This window comes from Oncorhynchus nerka, linkage group LG16 (assembly GCF_034236695.1).
Source record: "Oncorhynchus nerka isolate Pitt River linkage group LG16, Oner_Uvic_2.0, whole genome shotgun sequence".
NCBI classification, from domain to species: Eukaryota; Metazoa; Chordata; class Actinopteri; order Salmoniformes; family Salmonidae; genus Oncorhynchus; species Oncorhynchus nerka.
The window spans coordinates 28,955,898-28,966,154 of record NC_088411.1 but is presented as its reverse complement, the minus strand read 5'-3'; the positions used below and the strand labels follow the sequence as shown (position 1 = coordinate 28,966,154).

Here is a 10,257-nt window from a genome sequence, read left to right as displayed (position 1 = left end):
CAGTATTTGCCTGCTCCAACAAGACAGGAAAGACAATGAGGATATATATTTTTTTTACAGATTCCCTGCAACCATTGGTGACAAGGACAGCTGGTATATTTCACTGGTCATCCCCAAAGCCAACACTACAAACCTGACTCAGTTACACCAGCTCTGTCAGGAGGAATGCGCCAAAATTCACCCAACTTATTGTGGCAAGCTTATGGAAGGCTACCCAAAATGTTTGACCCATGTTAAACAATTTAAAGGCAATGCTACCAAATACTAATGGAGTGTATGTAAACTTCTGACCCACTGGGAATGTGATGAAAGAAATAAAAGCTGAAATAAATCATTCTCTCGACTATTATTCTGACATTTCACATTCTTAAAATAAAGTGGTGATCCTAACTGACCTAAGACAGGGACATTTTACTCTGATTAAATGTCAGGAATTGTGAAAAACTGAGTTTAAATGTATTTGACTGTATGTCAGAGTGACCATCGGGTTCTTGATCACCTCCCTGACCAAGGCCCTTCTCCCCAGTTTGACTTGGCGGGAAGAGTCTTGTTGGTCCCAAACTTAAGAATGACAGGGGCCACTGTGTTCTTGGGGACCTTCAATGCTGCAGAAATGTTTTGCTACCCTTTCCCAGTTCTGTGCCTCGACACAATCCTGTCTCGGACCTCTACGGACAATTCCTTTGATCTCATGGCTTGGTTTTTGCTCTGACATGCACGGTCAACAATGGGACCTTTATATAGACAGGTGTGTGTCTTTCTAAATCATGTCCAATCAAATGAATTTGCCGCAGCTGAACTCCAATCAGTTGTAGAAACATCTCAAGGATGATCAATGGAAACAGGATGCACCTGAGCTCAATTTTGAGTCTCATAGCAAAGAGTCTGAATACTTATGTAAATGTTTAATTTGCAAACATTTCTAAGAACACGTTTTTGCTTTGTCATTATGGGGTATTGTTTAAAGATTTATGAGGAACATTATTTAATGAATCAATTTTAGAATAAATATGTAATGTAACAGAATGTGGAAAGAGTCTGAATACTTTCCGGGTGCACTGTATATGAACGGGGAATCTGGGATCCTTGGGACGTCCCTGTATTATTAATCTACATGATATATGACAAATGTCTATAAATTAACTATGATTCATATTTGTTCATATCTGTGACATTTGAATACAATTTGGGTTTTAAAACATTTTGCAAGGTCAAATAAAGAAGAACACATTTTTTGTATAGATTATTGGTTGATGTGTTTAGCAACAAAACAGATGCTGTGCGCAGCTATGGGGCAAAAGGGATTGGCTTAGATGGTTAAAAATGTGTAAACTATATATTTTTTACATAAATACATTTGCACAATGAACACTTGTTGTCTCTCAAATACATCATTATAGTTGTTGGTTAGCTAGCGAGCACATTTGAACCATATTAGCATAGACATCAGTCATAACACCTCAAAACAAGACATAGTATCAATAGACTACCACAGTATCATAATACCCATAAAACCTATTGGTCAAACACGGAAATGGTTCGGTTTTTCACCATTCATTTTATCCATTGTGGATTTTAGAAACACTTCAAATAAGGGCTGTGTTTCATGTAGTCTTACCCTGTGTTAAAGGAATTAGATTCCTATATCTTTATTTATCTCTGCCCATTCCTTATTTGCATAAAATGGACAGAGGCCAGTCTCAAAATCAATCAATAGCGTTTATTCTCGAGAGTACTGATCATGGTACAATTTACAACAGGTTATTAACTAAACACTCCAATACAATGGCAGTATAGTTCACAAGCCTTCTCACATCGTCCACCACCCGTTAGATAATTTACTACCAGCCCAAGGTCTCTCCTCTCCCTGTGTAGATAAGCATTCTAGCCAGTCTGACGATACTTCATTCGTTTCTACCAAGGAACAGACCGTCTTTGTTCTAATTCTTGATTCTAATTACACACATTATATTCAGTACTAAGATTATAATAAAATTCATACAGTAACATAATAGTATTCTGTTTAGTCATAGTTCTGATTGAAATGTATACATAATTGAGTCATTATTAATACAAATCCCTTAACACCCTGGCATGACGTTTTGATAACCATGTAAATCTCTCTCGGACAAGGTGACTTTTATCAACATATTTGCCGGGATTTCCCCCCACCCACACAAAACAAATGCTAATTATATGCTAATGTGGCGATCATATAGAACTATAAATGCCTGTCTCAAGGTTCACATCAATCACCAGCGCCTTGATGATCTGGACGAGATTGTCGAATCAAGGCAATGTCCAAATTTGAGATTTTTGGTTCCAACCGATGTATCTTTGTGATGCAGTGTAGGTGAACGGATGATCTCCGCATGTGTGGTTCCCACCGTGAAGCATGGAGAAGGATGTGTGAGGGTGTGGGGGTGCTTTGCTGGTGACACTGTCTGTGATTTCTTTAGAATTCAAGGCACACTTAACCAGCACGGCTACCACAGTATTCTGCAGCGATACGCCATCCCATCTGATTTGGGCTTAGTGGGACTATCATTTGTTTTTCAACAAGACAATGACCCATCACATATCCAGGCTGTGTAAGGGCTATTTGACCAAGAAGGAGATGACCTAGCCTCCACAATCACCCAACCTCAACCCAATTGAGATGGTTTGGGATGAGTTGGACCGGAGAGTAAAAGAAAAGCCGCCAACAAGTGCTCATCATATGTAGGAAGTCCTTCAAGACTGTTGGAAAAGTATTTCAAGTGAAGCTGGTTGTAGAAAATGCCAAGAGTGCAAAGCTGTCATCAATGGAAAGGATGGCTACTTTGAAGAATCTAAAATCTAATTTGATTTAACACTTTTTTTGGTTAATATGTGATTCCATATGAGTTATTTCATAGTTTTGATGTCTTCACTATTATTCTACAATGTAAAGAAAAACACTTGAATAAGTAGTTGTGTCCAAACTTTTGACTGGTACTGTATAACACATTATAACACTCTCAATTTAAAGTTGAACTTATTTGACTGATGCCGTGGCCATGGCTGCTAAGATGGAGGGAGCAGCTGTGAACCAGAAGACTCCAGCCAAGGCAGCACTGGTCCATACCTGCCCTGTCTGTCAGGTGAGTAGTACTGTTGGTACTGTATGTGCCTTTTAGCTTCCTCTCCATGTGTAGTCCATTGTACTGGCCTGTGTGGTAGTCTTTCATATGTGCAGTAGTTTGTTGCATTTTATTGCTTAGTTTATCATTTATGTCAACTTTGAAGTCAATCTAAGCCACATTGTTCACTTCCTTCATTTTGTACTTGACCTTTATAGATGCAGACCCGAAGACATTAAAGTAGTACTTTTTATTTTATTTTATTTATTTGACTTTTATTTAACTAGGCAAGTCAGTTAAGAACAAATTCTTATTTTCAATGACAGCCTAGGAACAGTGGGTTAACTGCCTGTTCAGGGGCAGAACGACAGATTTGTACCTTGTCAGCTCGGAGGTTTGAACTTGCAACCTTCCGGTTACTAGTCCCTGCCGCCCCAACTACTTTGAGAGCAAGCATCCCAAGTCTCCAGTGGTCCCAGTACTGGTTGATGTGCAGGCCTAAGGGACCACACACACTCAAATGGACCTACAGCTGGGGTAAGATTCTTCCATCATTCACCCGCAGTAGATATAGTGTAAACCACCATGTTGTAAACAAAATGCTGTCCTCAATGCTTAAATTGTATTGTCTATGGCTCAATTTGTGGAAATAGTCTTTAATGTGGTGATTCCCAGACATACTATGACCACGATTTAAATGCTGCAACTGAGTTGGAATGACGTCAAGGGACGCACGCTGAGACCCCGAGTATAACTAGACATGGGCCAGATATTTGCGACTACGACCTGAAAGGCGTGCAGAAGCACACCAGCACCCTATTTTATGTTTATTCCATGGCCAACCATCTCTCTAGCTACCCCTTATTCCACACTATGCATTTTATGCTCCATGGTCCCTCAACTTCGGACACTTTCTAACTATCCCTCTTATCTCCATAAACCTACCCTAACTTCACCCATTTTTCCTATGCTGCTTCCTTCACTTGATCTTCTCCTGATTTCATATCATCTAGACTCAATAACACGTTTAAAAGTATTGTGGTGTACTGTTCTTGCTACCTTTTTTTTTCAACAAAATGGGTGTAGCTTCCTTGTTTTAGGCATAGCTTCCTTGTTTTAGGCATAGCTTCCTTGTTTTGAGTCTAAGTGTTTCTCATTCAGCTGGAGTTGACCTTGTATTTGTAACTCACCCCCGAAATTACAATATGCTGTTTTACATTTTGTTATTTGTTGCTGGTCTAAATCCTAAAATGGAAATGCAGAAGAATCTGTGCCTTCTTGGACAGTAATAATAGTTTATATGGTGCTCTTCGATGTTCCAGGTTTGTGGCATTGATGAATAAATAATTTTATGTTTACTTATTCGGATGTTTATATGTTATGTATAAAAGGCATATGTATGCATTGTTTACTGTTTTGATTTCTTTAAAACAAGGTAATTGTTGGAGTTCATGTGATTGATGTGTGACTAGGTGTATTCTTGTTAAATAAATATGCTTATTCATTCATGATTATGGATACATTCTGCAATGAGTTCATTTGCCTTGAATCTATAACAGAACATGTCAACAAGTTAGTTCTGAATTGCTTTAATACAGCAGTGCATTCGGACACCATGAATTGAAATAGATTTCACCTTGTTCATATAGTTGGCAGAAAGCGATGAAATAAAACCTCCACTGGCTGAAGGAGAAGAGGCTCTGGAAAAGTACGAGTATGTTGCCCATTATATCATCTAGGTAGGTTGCTAGCTATATAGCTTCTTTGAAAAAAACAGGGGAAAAAATAGAGGCGAATATTCTGCTAAAAGTGACATGGTTAGGTAAGCGTCATGCCAGGGTAAGCCTACACGAAACAGAGCCCTTGTTTAAAGTGTTTTTAAAATCCCAAATGGATCAAATTATATGGTGGGAAAATGATTGGAACTATTTCTGTGTTTGACCGCTAGGTTTTATGGGTATTATGGCGTGTCCACTGTGGGGCTCAATAATAAGATGCAACGAGCTGAAGCGAGCCACCTACGATTCCCAACATGGCATCTTATTTTCATTGTTGCTAGCTATCTGACCATTCAGAATCATAACGACCATTTTCGTGAAGTTGTCAACCAAACCTTCTATACTTAAACTATAAGACACGAGGGGGTGTGGTATATTGGCCATATATCACAAACCCCTGAGGTGCCTTATTGCTATTATAAGCTGATTACCAATTAAATTAGAACAGTAAAAAAAAAAATCTTAAATTATGGTATATGGTCTTGTCATGTTCTGACCATCGTTCGTATGTTTTTTCCTTGTTTTAGTGTTGGTCAGGACGTGAGCTGGGTGGGCATTCTATGTTGTGTGTCTGGTTTGTCTATTTCTATGTTTGGCCTGATATGGTTCTCAATCAGAGGCAGGTGTTAGTCATTGTCTCTGATTGGGAACCATATTTAGGTAGCCTGTTTTGTGGGTGATTGTTCCTGTCTCTGTGTTTTGCACCAGATAGGACTGTTTTAGGTTTTCGCACGTTTGTTGTTTTGTTGGTTTATTCGTGTACAGTTTCTTTATTAAAGTACAATGAATAACAACCACGCTGCATTTTGGTCCGTCTCTCTTTCACCAGAAGAAAACCCTTACAGAATCACCCACCACAACAGGACCAAGCGGCGTGGTAACGGGCAACAGCAGCGAAAAGAGGAATGGATATGGGAGGACGGTTTGGACGGCAAGAATATGGACTATACTACTTGGGAGGAAATAAGACAGGTGGGCGGTCGACCCAGGGAGAGTGCCGGAGCCCGCCTGGGATTCGATGGAGCAGTGCGCGGAAGGTTACAGGAGAATGAGGTTGGCGAAGCAAGCACGGCGGCGTGGACGGAAGCCTGAGAGTCAGCCCCAAATATTTCTTGGGGGGAGGCACAGGGGGAGTGTGGCAGAGTCAGGAGTCAGACCTGAGCCAACTCCCCCCGCTTATCGTGAGGAGCCAAGGAGGAGCTCAGAACCAGAGCTGGTGTTGGAGGTGAGCGAAGCAGAGACTGTGAAGGAGTTAATGGGGAAATTGGAGGAGAGATATATGAGGGAGTTGCTGTGTTGGTGCATGAGACACGGAATTCGCCCGACGGAGCGTGTCGGGGATTTGATGACACCTGGGTCAGCTCTCCATACTCGTCCTGAGGTGCGTGCTAGTCGGCTGGTGAAGATGGTGCCAGCCTCATGCACCAGGCCTCCTGTGCATCTCGCTAGCCTTGCACGTCCTGTGCCATCTCAGCACTACAGTGCTCTTAGAAGTGCTAACCATGGCGAGTGTGGTGCTGGTCTGGCACCGTGTTATGCGGTGGTTCGCACGGTGTCCCCAGTACGCGTGCTTAGCCCGGTGCGCTACATCCCAGCTTCCCACATCTGCCGGGCTAGGGTGAAGATCCAGCCAGGGCGGTTAGTGCCAGCCCTGCTCTCAAGATCTCCAGTACGCCTTCACGGTCCGGTCCATCCAGTGCCACCTCCACACACCAGCCCTCCGGTGGCAGCTCCCCGCACCAGGCTTCCTGTGCGTGTCCTCGGCCCAGTACCACCAATGCCAGCACCACGCATCAGGCCTACAGTGCGTCCCGCCTGTCCAGCGCTGCCGGAGCCTTCCTCCTCTCCAGCGCAGCCAGAGTCTCCCGCCTGTCCGGCGCTGTCAGAGCTCCCGCCCCTCATGCCAGAGACGCCAGAGACCCTCATTCCAGAGGCGCCAGTGCTCCTCAGTCCAGCGCTGCCAGAGCCTTCTCCAGCGTTGCCGGAGCTTCCCGTCTGAGCTACCCGTCTGCCCAGCACCGTCTGAGCTACCAGTCTGCCCAGTGCCGCCAGTGCCGCCAGTCTGCCCAGCGCCGCCAGCGCCGCCAGTCTGCCCAGCACCACCAGTCTGCCCAGCGCCGTCAGTGCCGCCAGTCTGCCCAGTGCCGCCAGTCTGCCCAGATCAGTTAGATCCGCCAGTCAGCCAGAATCTGCCAGTCAGCCAGGATCAGTTAGATCCGCCAGTCAGCCAGGATCCGCCAGTCAGCCAGGATCCGCCAGTCTGCCAGGATCCGCCAGTCAGCCAGGATCCGCCAGTCAGCCAGAACTGCCAGTCGGCCAGGATCCGCCATTCAGCCAGGATCCGCCATTCAGCCAGGATCTGCCAGATCCGCCAGGATCCGCCAGTCAGCCAGGATCCGCCAGTCAGCCAGGATCTGCCAGTCAGCCAGGATCTGCCGGAACCACCAGCCAGCCAGGATCTGCTAGATCCATCTACCTGCCTGAGCTTCCCCTCAGTCCCGAGCTTCCCCTCAGTCCGGAGCTGCCCCTCAGTCCAGTGGGGCCCGTTGTTAGGTTTCCTAGGCCAAGGTTAGCGGCGAGGGTCGCCACTCAAGGGACGCTAAGGAGGTGGACTAAGACAATTATGGAGTGGGGTCCACGTCCAGCGCCAGAGCCGCCACCGCGGACAGATGCCCACCCAGACCCTCCCCTATAGGTTTAGGTTGTGCGTTCGGAGTCCGCACCTTGGGGGGGTTCTGTCACGTTCTGACCATCGTTCGTATGTGTTCTCCTTGTTTTAGTGTTGGTCAGGACGTGAGCTGGGTGGGCATTCTATGTTGTGTGTCTGGTTTGTCTATTTCTATGTTTGGCCTGATATGGTTCTCAATCAGAGGCAGGTGTTAGTCATTGTCTCTGATTGGGAACCATATTTAGGTAGCCTGTTTTGTGGGTGATTGTTCCTGTCTCTGTGTTTTGCACCAGATAGGACTGTTTTAGGTTTTCGCACGTTTGTTGTTTTGTTGGTTTATTTGTGTACAGTTTCTTTATTAAAGTACAATGAATAACAACCACGCTGCATGTTGGTCCGTCTCTCTTTCACCAGAAAACCCTTACAGGTCTGATATACCAGAGCTTTCAGCCAATCAGCATCCAGGAGCCAAACTACCCGGGTTATAAATACAAATATAGCACTGTACAGGACAAACAATCGATTGCGTGTCCATAAAACTAGGGTCTAGTCTACTCAATAGAGTCCCTAGAATACAAAACAGGTGAGTTAGAACAAAAAGCCAGTTCATAGCAATCTCTAAATCCTGAACCATCAGCAAACCTGTGAAAGGCCGCTGTGACTATAAATACTCTACAGTGACTCCTCCAACATCAAAGCAAAATAAATGGGGTGAAATTGGGTAATGATGACCTCTAACGGTTGGAAGAGTAGCTACACCTATGAGAAAAGCATGCTTGTCTGTGTTTTTTTTTATGTCAGGGATGGTCTTTGTGTTTTTTTTATGTCAGGGATGGTCTTTGTGTTTTTTCATGTCAGGGATGGTCTTTGTGTTTTTTCATGTCAGGGATGGTCTTTGTGTTTTTTCATGTCAGGGATGGTCTTTGTGTTTTTTCATGTCAGGGATGGTCTTTGTGTTTTTTTTATGTCAGGGATGGTCTTTGTGTTTTTTTTATGTCAGGGATTGTCTTTGTGTTTTTTTTATGTCAGGGATGGTCTTTGTGTTTTTTTTATGTCAGGGATGGTCTTTGTGTTTTTTTTATGTCAGGGATGGTCTTTGTGTTTTTTTTATGTCAGGGATGGTCTTTGTGTTTTTTTTATGTCAGGGATGGTCTTTGTGTTTTTTCATGTCAGGGATGGTCTTTGTGTTTTTTCATGTCAGGGATGGTCTTTGTGTTTTTTTTATGTCAGGGATGGTCTTTGTGTTTTTTCATGTCAGGGATGGTCTTTGTGTTTTTTCATGTCAGGGATGGTCTTTGTGTTTTTTCATGTCAGGGATGGTCTTTGTGTTTTTTCATGTCAGGGATGGTCTTTGTGTTTTTTCATGTCAGGGATGGTCTTTGTGTTTTTTCATGTCAGGGATGGTCTTTGTGATTTTTTTTTAAATGAATCACATTTTTTAAATCAGCTATATTTTAATGTGGAAAGGCTGTTGTCCCATGCTTCCTCTTTTGGGCAAATTTCGTCAAGGCTATGTCCCATAATCTCTATTTTTTTTTTCTAAAATCTCATTTGTTGATAGATTTAAATAATCCTCTATTGCCCAGTTTCTATTCCGAGATGATAATGCTGTAATGCATGAAGCTGTCATAAACCATATTCTGCTCTTTCTCTCACACTCTCTCTCTCACTCTCTCTCTCTCTCTTTCACACACACATGCACACACTACACTACTGTGAAGCCAAGGGCTCCAGCTCTCTGGTTGCCTGGTAACTGTTGGCGTGGCGTGGTTGCTAGGGCCATGTAGGATAGGGGGGAGCCTAAACCGCTGCTCTGATTTCTAGTGAACTGAATTGAGTCAGTCAGCGGGGAGAAGAGGAGAGGCCACTGCTTGCGGCAGACACGCACACACAGACCCTCTCTGTCTCTCGCTCACACACACGCATGAGCACACGCACGGATGCGCCTAGTACATACACACACAGGGCTGTTATGAACAATAAAGGCTGTGCCAACGGCGCCCTGGGCTAGTCAGACAAGCCCTTGTTCAGGGTCACACAGGCAGCCCTAATGGCTCTGGCCAAAAGTAGTAGACCACATAGGGGATATACTTTCATTTAGGACACAGGCAGTGTGTTCATATATCAGACCTCCGTGACTAATTGACCAACAGGGAGGTGTCGTTAGTAGGATTTCTGATGGAGCATCCATCACACACACATACACGCACGCACGCGCACGCGCACAGTCACACACACACACACACACACACACACTTAGATCATAAGTAATGAAGAGTGCTTTTCTGGCTGTCTTCTATGTTGACGTTGGTGTGTGTGAGAGAGAGAGAGAGAGAGAGAGAGAGAGAGAGATATAATTGCATCAGCATGTGTGTTTAGTTAGCTGTCCGTCTATCAGCACCTGTAGCAGCTGATTTTACAACAGTTCTTTGATGTGAGAGAGAGAGAGAGAGAGAGAGAGAATGGGCGGAGAGGGATCATGGTAAATACTTCCTACAGAACTGTCACGTGATTCTGCTTGATTGCATTTCTTTAACAAGCCACAATACTTCCTACAGAACTGTCACGTGATTCTGCTTGATTGCATTTCTTTAACGAGCCACACGGTGGTGCTGTCTCACAATATTTTCTCTGGGTTTCTCACAATAATACAGAGAGTGGAAATTAGGTCAGAAATAGCATAGTAGTCTATTCTTTACTTCCTCCTTCC

General features: G+C 44.0%; 1 protein-coding gene across 2 annotated transcripts; it reads left to right on the top strand.

Annotated features, from left to right (window-relative positions):
- Positions 1-4,235: 4,235 nt before the first annotated feature.
- On the top strand, positions 4,236-7,934 carry LOC115144618 (proline-rich protein 36-like). 2 transcript variants are annotated; one of them, XM_065002567.1, is made up of 3 exons: positions 4,236-4,423; positions 4,751-4,840; positions 5,709-7,934. In XM_065002567.1, exon 3 carries the CDS (start codon positions 5,898-5,900, stop codon positions 6,876-6,878), a length of 981 nt encoding a protein of 326 aa, XP_064858639.1. In that variant the 5' UTR covers positions 4,236-4,423; positions 4,751-4,840; positions 5,709-5,897; the 3' UTR covers positions 6,879-7,934. The 2 variants fall into 2 exon arrangements, with proteins under 2 accessions (XP_064858639.1, XP_064858638.1); XM_065002566.1 differs by lacking the exon at positions 4,751-4,840.
- Positions 7,935-10,257: the final 2,323 nt, after the last annotated feature.